At 41.3% G+C, this 24,006-nt stretch overlaps 1 protein-coding gene across 2 annotated transcripts in view; it reads left to right on the top strand.

Annotated features, from left to right (window-relative positions):
- Nucleotides 1-24,006, top strand: part of wwox (WW domain containing oxidoreductase) — a 924,282-nt gene that overhangs the window by 22,007 nt on the left and 878,269 nt on the right. For both annotated transcript variants that reach the window (XM_078210560.1, XM_078210561.1), the window contains exons 3-4: nt 3,158-3,215; nt 9,102-9,280. In XM_078210560.1, the coding sequence (XP_078066686.1) occupies nt 3,158-3,215; nt 9,102-9,280 (237 nt within the window). The remainder of the gene's footprint in view (nt 1-3,157; nt 3,216-9,101; nt 9,281-24,006) is intronic.

Below are 24,006 nucleotides of genomic sequence, written 5' to 3'. Positions count from 1 at the left end.
TCCCTGCCTCTCTCGCTTCTCCCCAGGCTTTTGTGCCCCTTTTTGAGTTTTCGCTTTTTGTGCAGGCATAGGACCTTTGTCTTCAGCTCCAAGTCCCGCTGGTCATGTGTATGGGCCTGCCCAACATAAAACCTAAGCTGCGCATGTGTGGCTGGCTCTTCACAGTACTGATGTGGAGGTTGCTGGCGTTGGACTGGGGTGAACACAGTAAGAAGTCTCACAACACCAGGTTAAAGTCCAACAGGTTTATTTGGTAGCAAATACCATAAGCTTTCGGAGCGCTGCTCCTTCGTCAGATGGAGTGGAAATGTGCACTCAAACAGTGCACAGAGACACAAAATTAAGTTACAGAATACTGATTAGAATGCGAATCCCTGCAGCCAGCCAGGTTTTAAAGGTACAGACAATGTGGGTGGAGGGAGCATTAAACACTGGTTAAAGAGATGTGTATTGTCTCCAGACAGAACAGCTAGTGAGATTCTGCAAGTCCAGGAGGCAAGCTGTTGGGGTTACTGATAATGTGACATAAATCCAACATCCCGGTTTAGGCCGTCCTCATGTGTGCGGAACTTGGCTATCAGTTTCTGCTCAGCGACTCTGCGCTGTCGTGTGTCGTGAAGGCCGCCTTGGAGAACGCTTACATGAAGATCCAAGGCTGAATGAAGATCCAAGGCCTCCCAAAGATACACAAGGCAAACACACCCGGCCGTCCCATCGTTTCAGGCAATGGAACCCTGTGCGAGAACCTCTCCGGCTATGTCGAGGGCATCTTGAAACCCATTATACAAAGAATCCCCAGCTTTTGTCACGACACTACGGACTTCCTACAGAAACTCAGCGCACATGGAGCAGTTGAACCAGGAGCACTCCTCGTCACAATGGATGTCTCGGCACTCTACACCAGCATCCCCCACGATGATGGCATTGCTGCAACGGCCTCAGTACTCAATGCCGTCAACTGCCAGTTTCCAGATGCAATTTTACAACTCATCCGCTTCATCCTGGACCACAATGTCTTCACCTTCAACAACCAGTTCTTCATCCAGACACACGGAACAGCCATGGGGACCAAATGCGCACCTCAATATGCCAACATCTGCATGCACAGGTTCGAACAAGACTTCTTCACCGCACAGGACCTTCAACCGATGCTATACACTAGATACATCGATGACATTTTCTTCCTTTGGAGTCATGGTGAGCAATCACTGAAACAACTATATGATGACATCCACAAGTTCCATCCCACCATCAGACTCACCATGGACTACTCTCCGGAATCGGTTGCATTCTTGGACACACGCATCTCCATCAAGGACGGTCACCTCAGCACCTCACTGTACCGCAAGCCCACGGATAACCTCATGATGCTCCACTTCTCCAGCTTCCACCCTAAACACGTTAAAGAAGCAATCCCCTACGGACAAGCCCTCCAAATTCACAGGATCTGCTCGGATGAGGAGGATCGCAACAGACACCTCCAGACGCTGAAAGATGTCCTCATAAGAACAGGATATGGCGCTCGACTCATCGATCAACAGTTCCGACGCGCCACAGCGAAAAACCGCACCGACCTCCTCAGAAGACAAACACGGGACACGGTGGACAGAGTACCCTTAGTCATCCAGTACTTCCCCGGAGCGGAGAAGCTAAGGCATCTCCTCCGGAGCCTTCAACATGTCATTGATGAAGACGGACATCTCGCCAAGGCCATCCCCACACCCCCACTTCTTGCCTTCAAACAACCGCGCAACCTCAAACAGACCATTGTCCGCAGCAAACTACCCAGCCTTCAGGAGAACAGTGACCACGACACCACACAGCCCTGCCACAGCAGCCTCTGCAAGACGTGCCGGATCATCGACACGGATGCCATCATCTCACGTGAGAACACCATCTACCAGGTACACGGTACCTACTCTTGCAACTCGGCCAACATTGTCCACCTGATACGCTGCTGGAAAGGATGTCCCGAGGCATGGTACATTGGGGAAACCATGCAGACGCTACGACAACGGATGAATGAACACCGCTCGACAATCACCAGGCAAGACTGTTCTCTTCCTGTGGGGGAGCACTTCAGCAGTCACGGGCATTCAGCCTTGGATCTTCAGGTAAGCGTTCTCCAAGGCGGCCTTCACGACACACGACAGCGCAGAGTCGCTGAGCAGAAACTGATAGCCAAGTTCCGCACACATGAGGACAGCCTAAACCGGGATGTTGGATTTATGCCACATTATCAGTAACCCCCACAACTTGCCTCCTGGACTTGCAGAATCTCACTAGCTGTTCTGTCTGGAGACAATACACATCTCTTTAACCTGTGTTTAATGCTCCCTCCACCCACATTGTCTGTACCTTTAAGACCTGGCTGGTTGTAGGGATTCGCATTCTAATCAGTATTTTGTAATTTAATTTTGTGTCTCTGTGCACTGTTTGAGAGCACATTTCCACTCCATCTGACGAAGGAGCAGCGCTCCGAAAGCTTATGGTATTTGCTACCAAATAAACCTGTTGGACTTTAACCTGGTGTTGTGAGACTTCTTACTGTCTTCACAGTACACCAGTGACACACTGGTTGGGATCCACTGGTTTACAACACATGAGGAAGCCGTTGGATCCATTAAGTCCATGTCTGCTCCACAAGAATAATTTAGTCAGACCCACTGCCTTGCACCTTTCCTGTAGCCCTGCAATTTGTTTTCTCTTTGGGTGCTTAAATTTCTGACCGTAAGCCTAATTGAAATTGCCTATTCGATATTATTCGGCTGTGCATTCCAGATCCTGACCACATGCTGAGTTTTAAAACAAGTTTCACCTCGTCTTGCCATTGGTTCTTTTGGCAATTGTTTCAAATCTGTGTCTCCTATTTCGACCCTTTCACCTATCTACTTCTGCCTACGCCTCTTGTGATTTTGACACCTCCAGTAAATATTGTCTCAATCTTCTCTGAGGAGAGCCCCTGGTTCTCCAATCTGTGGGTAACAAATGCTTCCCTTGCCAGTGACATTCATCTCATGAATGAATAAAAAAAATCCACATAACTGAAGTGCCTCATCCCTGGAAATATAGCAATATTCCAATACTTTGGAGTTATAGTGATTTATTCGAGATGTTTAAGATAAACTGTAAAATGTGCACTTTTTTCTGATTATAGATTTGCCATATGGTTGGGAACAAGAAACAGATGAAAATGGTCAGGTGTACTTTGTTGAGTAAGTATATAAACGTTGAAGCCAGTGAGAATTGCATCTTTCAGCTCAGTATAATGAAGTGGTAGTTTGTGGGGAGATTGGGATTGGAATAGAGATTTGAGAAAAATCAATATTGCTTTTAATTGCTTGGTGGTACAGGACTTGAATATTGCTTGAAAAAAGGGCATGCTTGCAAAGCTTTTTATTTTGCACTCGGGCACAAGGATGCCAAATTTCAAAGGGAGCAACAATTTATACAGAATTGTTATGGCACAAAAAGAGGCCATTTGGCTCATTGTGTCTGTCCCTGCTCTCCAAATAAGTATCATGACTTAGAGCCATTTCCCTGCCTTTCCCTGTACCCCTGCACATTGTTTCTATTCAAGAAATCATCTAATACTCTAATGAATACCTCGATTGAAACTGCACTTGTAGGGAGTACATTCTAGACCTGCGCCACTCGTGTGAAAAAGTTTTTACTCGCATCACATTTTCTTCTTTTGCATATCGCTTTAAAGCTGGGCCCTCTCGTTCTTCATCTTTTTACGAGCGGGAACAGTTTTGCCTTATCTACTCTGTCCAGACCCCTCTTGATTTTGAACATCTCCATCAAATCTCCTCTCAGCCCTTTTCTGTCCAAAGGGAACAATCCCAACCTCTCCAATCTAAAGTTTTTTTTAACGTTAAAGTTTATTTATTAGCCACAAATAAGGCTTACATTAACACCAATGAAGTTACTGTGAAATCCCCCGAGTCGCCATAGTCCGGCGCCTGTTTGGGTCAATGCACCTGACCAGCACTTCTTTCCTCAACTGAAGCTTCTCATCCCGAAAATAATTCTTGTAAACCTCTTCTGCACTCTCTTCAATGCATTCCCATCCTTCCTATAGTGTGGCACCCAGAACTGTACGTAGATTTCCGCTGAAGTTTAACTGGTGTCTTGTTTAAGTTCAGCATAACCTCCTTGCCCCTGTTAATAAAGCCCAGAATACTGTATGCTTTATTAACTGCTCTCTCCATCTGTTCTGCCACTTTCAATGATCTATGCACATATACACACACAGGTCCCCCTGTTAGGATTTTACCCCTTAATTTACATTGTTTCCCAATTTTCTTCCTGTGAAGATGCATCACCTCACGTTTCTCCACATTGAACTTCATACTGCATGAAAAAAGGGTGCTGATTGGTTGGCAAGTCAACTCGGATCAAAATGTTGGCGTGGAGAATGCTCCAGGAAACTATTGTGTTTGTTTAATTCTAAAATGCACAATGTCTGGACATGTTCCTTTTGTCTACAGAGGACCAGTTCTTGCATACAAATATTCTAGCAAGCATAAGGAACGCACATTGTGAGCTCAACTATAATCTTAAATTGGCTGTAAGTGTAATTCTAAACACACCCAGAATTGTTCAACAAGTGCTGTCCAATCGTGGAATCACATTTAACATTGGAGTTTTGCAAGCATGGGCTGGTTGAGTGCAGTCAGTATTCTGCCTCTTGCTAATAGCCGAAGAGGTGTACTGTTTGATATGATCTGACGCCAATCATTGGGATATATGGCCTTTGTACCTTGCATTGCATTGGCACTGAAATTCATATACCTCATTACTCATTTGTGTGGCAGGCAGAGAAGTCTTTTTTGCTTGACGGCAGCATCCTGTTAGTTGAAAATGCCACTTGGGTTGCTACTGCCGAGTAACATAATGTGTAATGGAAGCTGGATATGCTGGAAATGTTATTTAGCACCTGAAAAGAGAAAATGTAGGTTAGCATCCTGGGTGGAGCACCAGAAGAGACCAAAGTTAAAATTAGAGTGTGAATGGTTGATAGAATTGAAGTGACAGGCAATGGGGAAATCAGAATCTGTCCTTGGAGCTGTCGGGTAAGTAATTGTCATCTGTAAATAGGTCATTAACTGCGCTTATCAACCAGCCAGCATATTTCCTGACTTGTCAGCAACGTGCCAGGGTCAACCAGTGGCACATAGTGAAGATTGTTTCTACAGTGAAATTGACAGCAGTGAACTGATGAATTCCAGCCATTTTGAGGATGTTTTCACTGCTAAATATGTGATTGCCAACTTCTTGGAAGTCAGTTCACCTATCTTTCACATCACTTGCCTTCAGTGCCAACTACACACGGGAGCAGCTTATACAGCTGTACATTGTAAGGAATGAGTGAGGAACAAGAGGAATAGCAATACCACCACGAGCAACAAGAGCTCCCTTCTCCTCCGCTATGTAGCATTCCAAAGGCCATTGGGGAAGGTGGCAGCTTTAAGGAGGTGAGACCCACTTCCTGTACTGAGGCTGCAGCCAGAGGTTCAGCCCTTGATGTGACATCAGTGTCTCAGGAGGCTCAGACTTTTACCACAGGTCATTGCTGGCATTTGCAGTCTCTTGGAACAAGATCTTCTTCCCAGTGGACCAGGGTGAGCATGCTTTGCTGGTGGCTATCACTGTAGGGCTACTATGACTGTCACTCCTTTGCTTTCTACCTCTGCTGATGGCTGTGTGCTTCTGTAAGAAGAGAAAGCGGAGAACTGAGTATTAGCAATAGCTTGTCTGGATAGGATGGAAAGATAACATTGTGAATGGTGACTGTGAGGCATGGCTGCAAGAAGGAAATAGAAGAACAAAGAACAATACAGCACAGGAACAGGCCCTTTGGCCCTCCAAGCCTGCGCCGCTCATGTGCCCACTAGACCATTCTTTTGTATCCCTCTATTCCCAGTCTGTTCATGTGGTTATCTAGATAAGTCTTAAACGATCCCAGCGTGTCCGCCTCAATCACCTTGCTTGGCAATGCATTCCAGGCCCCCACCACCCTCTGTGTAAAATACATCCCCCTGACATCTGTGTTGAACCTTGCCCCCTTCACCTTGAACCCGTGACCCCTTGTGTTCGTCACCTCCGACCTGGGAAAAAGCTTCCCACTGTTCACCCTATCTATGCCCTTCATAATTTTATATACCTCTATTAGGTCGTCCCTCATCCTCCGTCTTTCCAGGGAGAACATCCCCCAGTTTACCCAATCTCTCTTCATAGGAAGACCCTCCATACCAGGCAACATCCTGGTAAACCTTCTGTGTACTCTCTCCCAAGCCTCCACGTCCTTCTGGTAGTGTGGCGACCAGAACTGGATGCAGTATTCCAAATGTGGCCTAACCATCGTTCTATACAGCTGCAGCAACATATGCCAGCTTTTATATTCTATGCCCCGTCCAATAAAGGCAAGCATGCCATATGCCTTCTTGACCACCCTCTCCACCTGTGCTGACACCTTTAAGGATCTGTGGACTTGTGCACCCAGGTCCCTCTGTGTGTCTATACTCCTGATGGTTCTGCCATTTATTGTATAGCTCCCCCTTACATTAGATCTACTGAAATGCATCACTTTGCATTTATCTGGATTAAATTCCATCTGCCATTTCTCCGCCCAATGTTCCAGCCTATCTATATCCTGCTGTATTCTCTGACAATGTTCATCACTATCCGCAACTCCAGCAATCTTTGTGTCGTCTGCAAATTTACTGATCACACCAGTTATATCTTCCTCCAAATTATTTATATATATATATATATATATATATCACAAACAGCAGAGGTCCCAGTACAGAGCCCTGCGGAACATCACTAGTCATGATATGGAGATGCCGGCATTGGACTGGGGTAAACACAGTAAGAAGTTTAACGCCAGGTTAAAGTCCAACAGGTTTATTTGGTAGCAAAAGCCTGTGTGGCTTTTGCTACCAAATAAACCTGTTGGACTTTAACCTGGTGTTGTTAAACTTCTTACTGAACATCACTAGTCACAGACCTCCAACCGGAAAAAGACCCCTCCACTGCCAACCTCTGTCTTCTATGGCTAAGCCTGTTCTCCACCCATCTAGCTAGCTCACCTTTTATCCCGTGAGATTTAACCTTTTGCACCAGCCTGCCATGAGGGACCTTGTCAAACGCTTTACTAAAATCCATATAGACGACATCCATGGCCCTTCCCTCGTCAATCCTTTTTGTCACCTCCTCAAAAAACTCAACCAAATTTGTGAGGCATGACCTCCCTCGTACAAAACCATGCTGTCTATCGCTAATGAGATTATTCAGTTCTAAATGCGCATATATCCTATCTCTAAGAATCTTCTCCAACAACTTCCCTACCATGGACGACAAGCTCACCGGCCTATAATTACCCGGGTTATCCTTGCTACCCTTCTTAAATAACGGGACCACATTTGCTATCCTCCAATCCTCTGGGACCTCACCTGTGTCCAGTGAAGAGACACAGATTTCTGTTAGAGGCCCAGCAATTGCATCTCTCGCCTCCCTGAGGAGTCTAGGATAGATGCCATCTGGCCCTGGGGATTTGTCTGTCTTAACATTTCCTAAAAAACCTCACACTTCCTTCCTTGTAATGGAGATTTTTTCTAACGGGTCAACACATCTCTCTAAGACACTACCAGTCACCATGTCCCTCTCCTTTGTGAATACTGATGCAAAGTATTCGTTTAGGATCTCACCTACTTCCTTTGGTTCTAAGCATAATTCCCCTCCTTTGTCCCTGAGAGGTCTGATTCTTTCCCTAACAACCCTCTTGTTCCTAACGTATGTATAAAATGCCTTATGATTCTCCTTAATCCTGTCTGCCAAGGACATTTCGTGACCCCTTTTTGCCCTTCTAAGTCCCTTTTTGAGTTCTTTTCTACTTTCTCTGTATTCCTCCAGTGCTCCATGTGTTTTTAGCTGCCTGGACCTCATGTATGCTTTTTTCTTTTTGATTAGACCCACAATTTCACCGGTTATCCATAGCTCTCGAATCCTACCTTTTCTATCCTTCCTTGGGATGCTTTGCGATGAGTACGTGAGGAAATGTTTGGAGAGCGGAATGAGTGTTGTGCAGGAGAATGCTCTGAAAGTAGGAGTGGGGCATGGCACTTGCAAATGTTTTGTCATTCACTTTTCCTGCACCTCTGAAGTCCTTGCTCCTCTTGTCTTTGTGTTAGAGGCACCATAATCCTGTAGCTGATTTCCTTGGCCTCATTCATGCATTTCTGGTTGGTTCAACAGGCTAGCGTCTTCCTCCCATGCTTAGCAAACATTGCATGACTGCAGTTTCTCAGGTTCTGCAACAGGATCTCAGATAAGAGCGGGAGCTGTGATGCACAGCCTTGCTAGGTCTCCTCTCCCTTCCTGTGGCTGCTGCAGCCTCACGAATGCATGTCCAATTCAGCTTTTTTGATCCATGCCTGGGATCCTGGGAAGGACCTGGGGAAGTCTTTCCTTTGACAGATTTGATTTCACCTGCCTCTCTGATCAGGATGCTAATGGTGTGGCTAAGTTCAACATATCACTTGGGACTAAAAGTTGAACATTCTGCTGGTGTCTTTTTGTGACAGTTTGTCTGCTTGACTAAATCGCTCCTTCTATCTTGCTCAGTATAGAGAAGTTTGGCTATCTTATAGATTCCGGGGCTAATCAAGTATCTTTACCTAAAACAATAATCAGCACTTGCCTTTTCTTATGATGATGAATCTGATGATGGAGAATTTTTATAAATCGATTTTGAAGTGTACCACCCCATCTGAAATGAGTATGAGCACAGCATAACGAATCACTTGTACAACAAATCCACATTTTAAACCACTGGTTTCTACAGAGCAGGCAAATTTGTTTAGAGCTACTTATGGCTTAGAGAATTCTGTTTATTGGTAATGATAGTACACCCATTCAATTTTAATTTGGTATTCAGAATTTGTAATTTGGTGCAAACAATTAGAAAGTGGAGGAGCAGGAACAAACAGCAGGAGTTACTTATTTTATATCTGTTTTATTCCCCATTTTAAATTTGTTTAGATTTTTCCTTTAAAGTTAGTTATTGAAGTTACTTATAAAATCTCTTCTTTTAGTCACATAAACAAAAGGACCACATACCTGGATCCACGTTTAGCATTTACTGTTGAAGAGGCATCTGAGAAACCAAATATTCGACAGAGATATGATGGGAATAGTGCTGCAATGGAAATTCTACAAGGTCGAGACCTAAGTGGCAAAGTTGTCATTGTCACTGGAGCCAATTCAGGGATTGGTAAGTAGAACCAATGTGATTATTAACATCTTGGTTAATAGAAAAATATTGTTTTCTAGTTGGAAATTGTGAAACATCTTGCCTCCTCTAGTCCTGCCTTGCCCTTAGTGTCAATTGTGGTTCAGTTGTTTGTGGTATTTTTAAAAATTTATTTTGCTACTTGAAACATTGAGGTACACGTACATACAGTTGTAATTATGGAGGGTCAGATCTTTACTTTTGTATTCTACCTTTTGACCTCTACTTTCCACTTATGTCACCAATAAATATAGTACATCAACGGTACATACAAGTGACAGCAGCGAGGAACCAGTAAAATATACTTTGCCCATCTCAATCTTTTGAGTTAGCTTGTTACCATGGTTATATTGCCGCCTTGAGCTCTTCTGATCATTTTATTACTATAAGTGTAATAAACTATTTCCAGAACATTACAGATTTTCATATTAAAGCAGTTGTGCCTGTTAGAGACAAAAAGGGTGATGTATGCTTAGGGGTGCAGAGCAAGGCTAGATTACTTTGTATTGGTATTCACAAAGGAAGAGGATGCTAACAAAATATCGGTAGAAACAGATGGTAGAGTTAATGGATGGCATAACTTGATACGGAGGATATATTTGAGGAACTGGCTGTTCTTTGAGTCAATAAGTCACCTGGTCCAGATCACATGCCAGGTTGCTCAAGGAAGTCAGATAGTGGAAGGGCTTGCCAAAATTGTCTAATCTTCTCTAGATATGGATGAGATGCCAGAGGATTGGAGAGTGGCAAATATGACAAGAAATGGTGTCAGGATATTCCTGGTAACTTCTGGCCGGTCAGTTTAACATCAGTTGCATGGGTAAAGTTTATAAATAATCAGGCAAAAAATTCAAAAGGCACTTGGTGTTCTTTTTGTATTTGATTTATTATCACATGTATTGGGATACAGTGAAAAATATTGTTTCTTGCGAGCTGTACAGACAAAGCATACAGTTCTGTCTAGCTCTGTGTAGAGAAGTTTGGCTATCTTATAGATTCCGGACCTAACCAAGTACCTCTACCTAAAACAATAATCAGCACTTGCCTTTTCTCATGATGATGAATTTGATGATGGTGGATTTTTAAAAATAAATTTTGATTGTACCTCACCCTGTCTGAAATGAATGAGTATAGCACAGCAAATCACTTGTACAACAAATCCACATTTTAAACCACTAGTTTCTACAGAGCAGACAAACTTATTTAGTGCTGTTTATGGCTAAAAGAATTCTGTTTATTAGTAATGATTGTATTCCCACTCAATAATTTAAATGGAGAGGGTGCAGAATATAGTGTTACAGTCATAGTTAGGTGAGAGAAAGATCAGCTTAATATATGGTAGGTCTATTCAATAGTGTGATGTCTGTAGGGAAGAAGTTGTTCTTGAGTCGCTTGGAATTGTTCTCAGACTTTTGTATCTTTTTCCTGACAAGAAGGTGGAAGAGAGTATGTCTAGGATGCATGGGCTTGCGTTTGAGTTAGTTAAGGAGAAGTATTTGTGAAAGACTGATTGGGCTTGACTGATTTAATTTTTTGAAGTGTCAGGGAAGGTTGATAGTGAGAACAATGGATATTAGCTACATCAATTTAAGAAAGCCTTTCACAGAGTACCACATAAAAGATTTTTAAAAGTTGAGGCTCATGGAATGGAAGAGTCAGTCTCGACTTGGATTTTAAAAAAAGGCTAAAGAACAGAAAACAGCAAATCATGGTGAAGTAAGAGGTTTGTTGTTCAGACTGGAGGATGGTTGACAATGGTATTCCCCATGCTAGGACTACTGTTACATGACTTTGATATTGGAATACAAAGTTATATTTTACAACTTGTCGATGATTCCAAACTTGGAGATGTGGCAAACAATGAGGATGGTCCTAATTGACTGCAACAGGTGTTAGATTACAGATCAGAAACCCCAAGACATGTTATGAAGCCTGACTAGACCTCAACAGTTTTTCTATTGTGACGTTAGTGTGATGATGACATGTTTCACTCCAGGTATGATTCTGACATGTTAGGAAGCTTTTATTAAAACCAATTTTATTTAACAATACAATTTAACTACAACAAATTAACTTCTTCAAATTGAAATACTTAAATATGATTTAAATATGATACAATTCTTAACTGCTAACCTATCTATCTCTATTAGTTCCAATTCGAGCAGTATTCCTCTTATAGACCTAAACCCCTCTTAAATCAGTCAGCAACTCACAGGATTATGTGCTTGTACTTGGGTTGCCAGTTCTCAAGCATCCAGGACATATCTGGAAAGAGACAGAGAGACCTGTTTCTCTGAGTATATCCCAAACAGTGGCCTCCAGAAAGCGAGAGAGACTCCTTTCAGAACCCAGCAGTAACTGCCTGTTATTCCCTGTAATCTTAGCTCCTCCACTTAAGCGCATGACTGTCTCTGTCAATCAACCTAATCAAAACCATGCTCTGAAATCCCAGGGGAAAAACCAAATCAACAAAAATGCATCAACTCAGATTAAAACAAACAAATCCCTAGCTAAAATCAATCACCTAACCCGCATTCTCAGCATGTGAGCTGCCTGTTTTGCAAACAAATCAGCATTGTGTTAAACAGAGTTGAATTCCAAACATGCCCTTCACAAGAAACATGATATGAATACATTTCTTAAAGGCACAGTATCATCATGCAGAGCATAGGCTAGCAAAATGAACATGCAAGTGGCCGTTGGAATTTAATATAGAGAGATGTGAGGTGATGTGCTTTGACAAAAGGGATCGGGAGAGGTAATATAAATTAAATGGCAGTGTTCTAAAGTGTATGCAGGGACAGAAGGACCTGCATCTTTGTAGGTGGCAGGAGATAATGAATGAGTATTTGGCAAGGCATTTGGGGTCTTATTAAGGCATTGAATACCACACCAGATAAGTTGAGCTGAAGCTGTATAAAACTTCTGGTTAGGCCACAACTAGAGTATTGCATCACCATGCAACATATCATTAAAAAAATAGGAGCAGGAGTGGGCCCAGGAGTAGATTCGATACATCTAACCTCCACCATTCAATAAGATTGTCTGATCTGATTGTGGCCTTAACTCCACTTTCTTGCCTAGCCTCTTCTTGCCTGCTCCCTGGAATCCTTGACTCCATTTTAGGAAGGATGTGAGAGAGTGCAGAGAGGTTTACCAGAATTGTTCCAGGAATGGGGAATTTTAGTCACAAGATTAGGTTGGAGAAGCTGGAATTGTTCTCCTTGGAGCAAAGGAAGTTGAGGGGAGATTTGCTAGAGGTGCATGAGATTATAACATGTTAAGATGAAACAAGCAAAGAAAAGCCATTTCCATTAGTTGATTGTACCCTGGTCCTTGTACTTTGTTTTGTAGCATTGAGCAAAGGAATGTGGGCAACTATGTGGAAGAACATTTTTATACAGTGAATGGTAATGACCTGGAGCTTGCTACCTACAAAGGTGGTGTGTGCAGAAATGATGCATGAATTGAAAATGAAATTGCATGGGCACTTGGAGGAAATAATCCTGCAAGGATACAAGGATAAAATCACAGAATGGGACTGACTGAATTGCTCAAAGGAGAGCTGGCATGTACTTGATAGGTCGAGTAGTCTCTTTCTGTGCCGTAATGACTTTACTTTGATACTCTGTAGCTTGAGTAAATATCACACGTTCCATCACCCCCTTACCTTAGAAGATATCCTTGCCTTGTACCTGCTTGTAAAATACTCCCATGCTTATCAAAAATCGTTTTAACTTGTGTGCTGATCCCATAAACAGCCTAAGCATTCAGATGGTTGTGGCTTCAAACCCCATCCCAGAGACTTGGAATACAAAAATTCAGGCTTATCCTTCAGTGCAGCATTGAGAGTGTGGTACGCTTTAGACTGCTCTACTAAAATATCCCATTGTACTTTTTTTTTATTCATTCGTGGGACATGGGTGTCGCTTGCTGATCAGCATTTATTGCCCATCCCTAGTTGCCCTTGAAAAGGTGGTGGTGCAACGGAGTGGCTTACTAGGCCATTTCAGAGGGCACTTGAGAGTCAACACATTGCTGTGGCTCTGGAGTCACATGTAGGTCAGACCAGGTAAGGATGGCAGATTTCCTTCCCTAAAGGACATAGTGAACCAGATGGGTTCTTCTGACAATCGACAGTGGTTTCATGGTCATCAGTACATTCTTAGTTCCAGATTTTTTTTATTGAATTCAAATTCCACCATCTGTGGTTGTGGGATTCAAACCCAGGTCCCCAGGACATTAGCTGAGTTTCTGGATTAATAGTCTAGCAATAATATCATTGGGCCATCACACCCTCATGTTTGAAGAAGAGCTGTGGACTTATCCCCAGGTCCTGGCCAATATTTATTCCTCAACCAATAGCATTAAAAATATCTGGTCATTATAAGAAGTCTCACAACACTAGATTAAAGTCCAACAGGTTCATTTGGAGTCACGAGCTTTCGGAATGCTGCTGCATCAGGTGAGCCATACTGTGCCCACCTCAGTCCAACGCCGGCATCTCCACATTCTGGTCATTATCACATTGGGGAAAACAGAACAACTTGGTTCCAACCATATTTTAAAAGTCTAGAGGTTCAGGAAAGTTCTAGTAAAGATCTGCCTTTCTCTCTTTTGCATAATCCATTAAGGATATCTTGCCTGTGTTACTGACAGGACTGGGGTTAACCTAAACTGCCCTGATTTCACCACTCTACCCGTTCGGAAAGAGATGTTTTTTAATCCTGATTTTTCCGGCTTTATAAATGGTGGCGTATTTTCCCCGACTCTTAAGTTTGGAAATGTTCCAATCCTCTATTAGTGACTTGCACAGCAAGCTTGAGGTCTGATGAAAATAAAAATGTTTATTTTTGCGCACGCGTACAGGTGAGAGAGGTTCACAATGTGCACAGCTTTATACACTTATACAATAAATTTGGGTTAAAACAAAAGGAAGAGGGTTTGGGGCACAATTACAATAAAATACTAGTATTGGTTTTGCATGTGTCCAGAGACCAGAATTAGAAGTCAACTGGAATGTTCCTTCCAAGAGGCGGTTGGCTGATTACAGAATGCTCCAACTTTTCAGGGTGAGATTTGCACAACAGGAGGTGGCACGTAGAATGAGTCAGTCGAGAGGCATTAATTCCAAGATTCCAGCAGTCAGCAGGTTTAGTGAGAGTCTGCGTTCTATCTGCTGCCACCAGCTTGATGAGAGGGAGGCTGTTGGCTGGAGTTCTGTTCATGTTGGACGTCAGACAGTAACTACTGGAATTCAGTTTCAACAGTTTCAACTTGAGGGAGGTCATGTGACATACATCCTCAATGTTGGACACAGGATGACTGGAATTTTGAGGGTTACTGAGAGTCTGGATTCCTTTTGGTTTTAAGAGACTCTGGCGTTGGACTAACTGATGCTCTCTTTGTTGAAACAGTTGCGTTAGGACTGTTAATGCTTCGGCCATTAGCACCATTATGGTACATTACAACCAAGGTTTTCCTTTGGAGTTAGCTGGACCAGACTCTTGTATCCCCCTTGGCCATTGTTACTTTGGAACTGTTGCAAGGCATCAGGTGACCAACTGGATACATGTTGTTAGCTCAGCAATTTTCCATTCTTAACACAGAAAACAATTTCCAGCTGATTAATTTTTTTTTACCTTTCATGTCTCAGCCTTGACGCTTGAAAAGTCAGATCTCCAAGCTGGTATCTGATCTTCTATTCATGCTGGCTGCTTATTCTTAGAACTAGTCGATCTGAACTAGTTACTAAAACTCATTACTGAAAATGATATTCTGACCGTTTTCGCTGTGTTGGTAATGATTAGAACAACTTTGTGTTATACTGTTATAATTTTACATAAAAGCCTCTTGCTGTCACAACAGGCAATCCTCAGCCTTATGACACAATTGGTTCCTGAAAACCGCATCTTAAATTGAAACATTGTATTTATGGGAAAACCGGATCCAACATACAATGTTATAAATGGGGGAACCAAGGCCTTTTAACCTATTTTCAACATAAAATCCAGAATTTTGTACTCGATCAATTATATAGAAAATAAATATGACAAATTATATTATAAAATATACATTTTAAGAAAAAGTTTGGAAACATGAAGATTCAACAAGTAAAAATGGAACTGAAAAGCAACGGAGCCTCTTGTGTCAGGTGGTGCAGACTGTCAATGCGCATGTATGAATGTTTGAACTTGTTCACTGCTGTGGCATTGTAAAGTCAAAACCAGTGTTGTAAATTTGAAACAGTGTCCATTTATAAATGTTGTAAGTGCTGTTTGTATTAACTGAACATCGTAAAGTTGGACTGCCTGTATTTCCAGTTTAGTATTCTGCGTTTTATGTCACATCACTAAAGTATAGCTTTGGCCCACTGAATGAAACTTTAAAGCACCACCTCGTGTGGCACTCAGCCATACAAATAGGCAGTCCCAGTTTTCGTAGGCAATATGTACTCTATTAACTTGTCTCCACTAGGGAGGTGCAGTTTGCATCAGTGCCACAAGGGTCAGAAATACTGAGCCAGCATGGCACTCTTAACATAAAACACTGGAAATCTGAAATAAAATTGAAAAATGCTCAGCAGGTATGGCAGTATCTATGGAGAGAGAAACAGAGTTCATGTTTCAAGTCAATGATCCTTCATCAGAACCTGAAACGTTCAGCCTCTTACTCTCCACAGATATTCCAAGACCTGCTGAGTATTTGCAGCACCCTCTTAATATGGCACTGTTGAATGCTGTTTGTGATTCTTTCCGCAAAGTGCATGTGTAGACATTTGTTGAAGACAGAATAGGCACAAGGAATAGGCATATAAGAAGACCATTTACAGTACATTTGAAAGTCTATCTCAACAAAAGTTGCTACTTTCTGGAGATAAAACTGGTAAAGGAAAAAAAATATCCAAAGCAAAACTGATTGCAGTATTTGGATGTAAATTTCAGGCACTCCATTTATTTTGAAGGAAAAGAAGAACTTGGAAATCCATGAGTTAGCAAGAGCTTAAATGGCTCCCATGTGTTGAATAAATGTGGAGGTCACAAGGGAGGGCATTCATTCGTTCAAATTGTTGCTATCCAAATGTGTTTTAACTTCAGTGTCCCAGTGCTGATGGTTTGTTGTAGTTGGCTTAGAGAAAAATGCACACAGCCATAACTGTGTTTTCATTAAAGGCCAAAGAACAGTATTTTCTCCAGGCTTGCAAAAGCCATTAAAAATAATTCTTAAGAGAGTCTTTACTTCTCTAGCACAGAGTTTGAATGAAGTATCCAAATACTATGTCAGGATTAGCTGTCAACAACAAGTGATCAACTTGTAGATTTGTCAAACCTGTACAATACTTGACTCCTTTAAATAGTCACTATGTAAGTGAAGCCTGTTCTGATGATGTACACAGTTGAAAGATTATTGTTGAAGTACTTCATAATGATTAACAGATAAAGCTGTACTTGTGTGTTAAATTATAACTCAAAGATCTGTTCCTTCAAAACTTAGTGGTCAAGCCCAATGTATTTCATTTAATTCCACAACCGTGGATGTTTCTGGTGCAGAATGATGAGAAAAATCTAATGGAACTTGAATTAACAAATCTCCCTTGCCAATGGTTTGATCAATAATGGGTACCATGTAGACACAAATGATCAATTGATTGTATAGGTTGTCAGAACAGGTCTGATGGTCGGTTAAAGACCTAAAAATGTCAATTTCTTACCTACAATTAACAATTTCAAGGAACTTTTGTGCTTTGATGGACATAGTTGGCAGGAGAATTATAATCATTCAACAATCAGAAGATTAAATTTTTAGAAATGAATAAACATGTTCCATGCCACAGGACTTGGTGTTTTAAGTTCAGATATGCTGTACAGACTACATCTGTGTTTATCTGCCAATTTGCAACTTGAGCTTATTTTGCAGGTGTTGTGTAATATAATGATGAATTGCAGTAAGATCAATTCGTATGTAACTGGTCTGGGGAGGCTAAATTAGTTAGGTTAGAGTTGCGTTGAACTCATTAAAGCACAAAGTTGACTTTGTATTCTCTACAAGTATAGGGGAACATTTATACCCATTTAAAAATGTGATGGCACAAAAGTTACAACTTGAACTAGCTAGCTCAGTTTTATACCAAATAAGACTCGTTAAAAATTCTTCCATGCTAAAGAAATTGGGAGTGCACAGTTTTATTATTTTAATAGTTGATGTATAGGGTTAGTTCTAATTATTTTGGTAATCATTCAAATTTGCTGTATTGGAGAAAAATGTGCATTATAAAATGGCAGCACTTTTCAATTTCATTCTGACTTATTTTGTTAAACTGACATCTTAAAATCCACTTTTCTATTCTAGCATTCGCCATCTTGTATCCTGCTAATATTTGATAGTTAAACTACAACAGTACATTAAATTTATTCTTGCTCTTGGCTTTGCATAGAACTAATTTTTCACATTGTTTGGTCCATCTTTCAAGCTTTTTTTTGAAAGTCAACTATTTTAAAAGAATTTTCTCACTGATATCGGCATCTTAGGTGTCATATTAATTAGCAAGTGCACTGCTATAATCTGTTGATTGCAAACAATTTTAAATCTGAGTTTGGTGTTTTTAGTATTTGAAAATATGAAGGTTACTGAGTTATATAAGCAACAACCTATATTTATATAATGCCTCTAGTGCAATGAAATATCCCAAAGCACTTCACAGGGGTATTATAAAACACAGTATTACCTTGAGCCACATGAGATATTATTAGGTCGCTTGAACAAAGTGCTAGCTTTAAAAAGTGTCTTAGAGAGGAAAGTTAGGGTGGTAAAGAGCTGGGGAAGGCATTCCAGATTTTGTTTTTGGTTGGGGGGGGCTCTAGACAGCTAAAGCCATAGGCACAAATGGTGGAGCAATTAAAATTAGGAACCCTCAAGGCCAGAATTAGATTATGTTTGTGGGCTGGAGAAGATTACAGATAAAGGAAGGAATTTGAAAACAGGGATGAAACTTTTAAAAATCCAGACTTTGCTTGTCCAGAAACCAATGTAGATCAAAGAGCACACGGGATTGATAGGGGAAATAGGACTTGGTGCGAGTTAAGACTTGGGCAGTAGTATTTTGGATGACTGCAAATTTATGGAGGATAGTTTATGAAACGTCAGCCAGGATTGCATTGAAATAGTCACATCTAAGGTAACAAAGGGATGGATGAAGGATTTGGTAGCGGATAAGCTGAGATGGGGCAAAATTAGATAATGTCATGGAGGTGGAAAGAGGTGGTCTTAGTGATGGCACAAATGTGAGGTTGGAAACTTCGCTCTGGATCAAATGTGATACCAAAGTTGTACCTGGATTGGCTTAATCTTAGGCAGAGAAATGGAATCGGTAGATTGGGGACAATGTTTTGAGGGGACTGGAAACAATGGCTTCAGTTTTCCCAGTATTTAAATAGAGGAAATCTTTGTCACACTGTACGGAATGTTGCATAAGCTGTCTGTTAATTTCTTCATAGCGGAGGAGTCAAATGAGAGAGTGGTGAGGTAGAGATGGTGCAATCAACATACATGTGAAACATAAGGCTTTGCCTTCAGACATTGCAGAGGGTCAGTTTGTGGATGACCAATAGGAAGGGCAAGTATTAAATGTTTCCTCCATTAAATATTTGAAGGAACAAAACTTTTTGAAAATCTAGTTGGCCCTTACAGAGGAATTAAAATTTATTAAACATGATCATTATCACCGATAATGTTCAAACCACTTTTTCTGAATTGTGAGCTGCCCATACCTGAAATACGATGTCCAAGTATTGAACAATATTATGATTCACAATAAAAGCATTTAAAAATATGTTTCTTTAGTGATCTGTGGGATAATACCACAAATTGGAAATAGTTTAGAGATCCCATTGAGAAGTCACCAGAATTCTTCTGAGACTAAAATACCCTTAGTTAAAAATGTTTAACTCTGTGCTCCCCAAACTTTTTCCTGGTGTGACCTCATACTTATACATCAGGCCTTATACTTTAGAATTGTTAGGCAAGCAGGCAGGCGGGGACCAAAATAGCAAACAATAGCAGGATAGTAACCATTATTATACTACTAAAGTGCCAAAATGAAACAAAACAGCAGGATGATAGCCTTCAATACTGCATTGTAGAAGTTTAAAACAAAAAGGAGCATGAAAATGTTGACTTGCAGACTACAGTATCAAAGATATCAAAATAAGACAAAAGCCAATGGTAAAGCTGTAAATTAGGTTTGCCTCATCAGAAAAAAATTAAAGTACTCGAAGTTGAAATAAATTTTAGTTTAAAAGCTGCAAAGCTAAGTCTTTCAACTTATCACCTGCTCGCTATTTCTCCTGCAGGCTGAATCTCTCCCTTTCGCAAACTGTGTCTTTGCCAGACCTCCCTGTTGTTGTTTCCCTGACTGGCCCTTCTACTTGCAGCTCCTCTCACTCGATTCTCCCCTTTCATCAACCCTCTCATGAGCCCCTGTTCACATCGAGAGTTCCTGAGGAAGCAGCGAGCGGGAGAGCATTAGGCAGGGAAATGGTGAGAGGGAGTAGTAATTCATTAATAGTTTCAGAATTTTGTTGTTGAAAGTAATGGACTTCTGTTATCCCTGCTGTTAAGTAGTAGAATTTTGTGTCAAAATGAGTGTATTCCTCGGTACAATTTGAAGCTATGATCATATGAACAAAAACCATTGCAGTTGGTTTGTGGGGCAAAATTTGTGGGTCCCACAACCCACGGTTTGGGAAGCCCTGGTTTAACTATACCCAGCATAGTGTGTAATGTGCAACCACTAATTTTCCTGACTGCCATAGTTCACAAGCAACTTGGACTGTTTCCAAGTGTTCACTAGTCCTGCTAACTCTGTCTGGGAAGGACTAAGTTAAGTTTATTTATTTGTGTCACAGGTAGGCTTACATTAACACTGCAATGAAGTTACTGTGAAATTCCCCTAGCCATCACACCCCAGCACCTGTTCGGGTACACCGGGGGCGAATTTACATGGCCAAAGCACCTAACCAACACGTCTTTCGGACTGTGGGAGGAAAGCCGTGCAGACTCAACACAGCCAGTGACCCAGGCCAGGAATCGAACCTGGGTCCCTGGCACTGAGAGGCATCAGTGCCAGCCACTGTTCTACCGTGACTACGCTGGCGCTTAAACTTCGATGCTTAAACTTCCAACAGCTGACTTCCTGAGGATAGGCTGTTCTGGAGTTTCTGAATGATTAAGTGCTTCTTCCTGTTTAAAATTAAATCCATGGAAAAGATTACTTTAGTGGCATACATTTTTAAAAAGATGTATTTTGAGATTATTACCGTTGCGAGGTTTAAAGAACAAAGAACAATACAGCACAGGAACAGGCCCTTCGGCCTGCACCGATCACGTGTTCCTAACTAGACCATCCGTTTGTATCCCTCTATTCCCAGTCTGTTCATGTGGCTATCGAGATAAGTCTTAAATGATCCTCGCGTGTCTGCCTCAACCACCTTGCTTGGCAGTGCATTCCAGGCCCCCACCACCCTCTGTGTAAAATACGTCCCCTGCATATCTGTATTGAACCTTTCCCCCTTACCTTGAACTTGTGACCCCTTGTGTTTGTCATTTCTGACCTGGGAAAAAGCTTCCAACTGTTCACCCTATCTATGCCCTTCATAATTTTATAAACTTCTATCAGGTCGCCCCTCACCCTCCGTCTTTCCAGGGAGAACAACCCTAGTTTACTCAATCTCACCTCATAGCTAATACCCTCCATACCAGGCAACATCCTGGTAAACCTTTTCTGCACTCTCTCCAAAGCCTCCATGTCCTTCTGGTAGTGTGGTGACCAGAACTGGACACAGTATTCCAAATGTAGCCTAGCCAACGTTCTATATAACTGCAACATCAAATGCCAACTTTTATACTCTATGCCCCGTCCAATAAAGGCAAGCATGCCATATGCCTTCTTCATCACCTTTTCCACCTGTGCTGCCACCTTTAAGGATCTGTGGACTTGCACACCCAGATCCCTCTGTGTCTATACTCCTGATGGTTCTGCCATTTATTGTATAGCTCCCCCCTGCATTAGATCTACCAAAATGCATCACTTCGTATTTATCTGGATTAAATTCCATCTGCCATTTCTCCGCCCAATGTTCCAGCCTATCTATATCCTGCTGTATTCTCTGACAATGTTCATCACTATCCGCAACTCCAGCAATCTTTGTGTCGTCTGCAAACTTACTAATCAGACCAGCTACATCATCTTCCAAATCATTTATATATATCACAAACAGCAGAGGTCCCAGTACAGAGCCCTGCGGAACACCACTAGTCACTACTTTACTTAATATTTATATCATATCTTCTAAACTGTGAACTTTTTTTGTTGCGTTCTTCAAAATAAGCTTGAAATAGGAGTAGGCCACATGACCTATCGAGCCTGCTCCAATTTTCAGTATGATCATGGCTAATCTTGGACATCAACTTCATTTTTCCACCCGTTCCACATATTCCTTGATTCCCTAAAGACTAAACATCTGTCTATCCTGGCCTGAAATGTATTCAACGATGGAATATCCACAACCCTCCATGGCAGAGAACTCCAAAAATTCAAACCCTGTTGAATGTAGTAATTTCTCCTCATTGCAAACCTAATGATCGACCTATTTTCCTTAGATTCTGTTCCTCTGACGATCGCTATGTGTCAAACATTTGCATTTTGTTTTGTAAAGCAGTGCATTTTAAATAGTTTTGCAGACCTTATTGAGTGAGTTGTTTTGTGATAATGATGCTGATTTAACTCCTTCCGGATAAAACTGAGTAAATATTTGGTTAGGAATAGGATCTGAGATGCAGTAGATTTTGTGCTGTTGATGAGGGAGAAAATGGAATGGAAGGAAAATGTAATCTGTGGAGGTTAACTATCTGGGGTGGAACAAAGGAGGTGTGGAATGGTTCCATGTTCTAAAATTTTGCCCTATGTATCTCTGGTGAGATGAGATCTGTGCGGTTAAGTCCCAGCATGATTTGCATGTCTTCTTTGGGAAAGTTCAGTTTTATGTGCCAGAAGAGCTTTTCCTGTTCTATATTTTCCAAATCTTTTTATGATCTGCTTTAAAACAAATGCACTCATTTTAAATTTTGGCTGATGTACATTTTTGTTGATTCAGGAATGTTGTACAGGATACTGATCAAGCTGAATTTGTAATAGCCATCCCTAATTTCAAAGGTTTTGGGGGATGGTGGAATGGTATTTCTCAAATTGTTGTGGTACTTTAGCAGATTGCGCTCCTGAAATGATGGGTCAAGAGTTCCACTGTCAATTCAGTGATGTAGGAATGGCATATCTTTCCAAGTCAAGATGGTGCATGACTTCAATTATCATTTCCAAATTCACTTTGTAATTTTCTTGTGATCTTCTGTTCATGTTGTTTTCTCATTGCCGGTGGTAGCATTGGGAGGTGTTTTTGAAGCAAATTTGCTTGATCAGTTGCTTCATTGGATCTTTTAGAAGGTGAATGTACAGTCACAGTACAACCATGTTGGAAGCGGTAGATATTTTTTTAGGGGCAAGGTATCAATCCAGCAAAATATTCTCTTCTGTATTGTTGAGCCTACGCACCTGTTTCATGGAGTGATGATTATTGAATCACGATCCTGATTGGATCCTTTCAGTTAGTAGGGATAGATTGTGGGGTCAGGAGGCGAGCTACTTATTGCAAAGTACCACAATTCTGAACTTTTCTTGCAGTTTCAGTTTTGAGTTGAATGGTCTATTTAAGTCTCTGGAAACCCCAAAGTGTTGATAGTGAGGGATTCTGATGGTGATGGCATTGATATTTAATGAGGTGGTTGGACCTTTTCTTGTTGGAGATGATCAATATCTGGTGAAAAATTCTATCTGCCACTTATCAGCCCAAGCCTGGGTGTTGTCCAGATCCTCCAACAGGCTAGCATGTGATCCTTTATATTCAAAGGAGTTTGAATTGAGCTGAATAGGTTGTCAGTTAACAGCTGCACTCATGACCTCATGATAGTGGTCACTGAAGCAGCAGATGATCGTTAAAAATCCAACAGGGAAAGTGTCCAACCATGGCAAACAAAAATTAAAGCTTTTATTAGATAAAAGGAATAGGCTTATAAAATTGCCTAAAGGAATTGTAAGCTGAAGATTGGAAGCTTTTAAGAAGTCAGCAAAGGAGGACCAAGCAACCAATAAAGAAAGGAAAAATAGAATATGATAGTAAACCAGCGACTGTAAAAGCTCTTTAGGTATGGAAAAGAGAAAAGATTAGCAAAGACAAATGTGGGCCCCTTGCAGGCAGAGACAGGAAAATATATCATGGAAATAAGAAAATGACAGAGAAACGAAACAAGTACTTTGTGTCTTCTTGAAGGAAGAAACAAAAAACCTCCCAGAAATATTAGAGACCCAAGGGACTAGTGGGAATTAGGAACTGAAACAAATTAGTATTCGTAAAAAGAATACTGGAGAAATTAATGGGAATGAAAGTTGATAAATATTCTGGACCTTTTGATCTAAATCCCATCGTGTTGAAAGAGGTGGCTGTAGATGTAGTGGATACATCGGTCATTTTCTAAAATTTTATTGACTCTGGAATGGTTCCTGCGAATTGGAAAGTACAAATGTCATCCCACTATTTAAGATGGGAGGGAGAGAGAAAGCAGGGAACTACAGACCTGAGAAAACTGGGAACTGCAGACCT

This window comes from Mustelus asterias, chromosome 4 (assembly GCF_964213995.1).
Source record: "Mustelus asterias chromosome 4, sMusAst1.hap1.1, whole genome shotgun sequence".
Lineage (NCBI taxonomy): Eukaryota > Metazoa > Chordata > Chondrichthyes > Carcharhiniformes > Triakidae > Mustelus > Mustelus asterias.
Note: the sequence above shows the minus strand (reverse complement) of the source record. Positions and strands in the feature narration are given on the sequence as shown.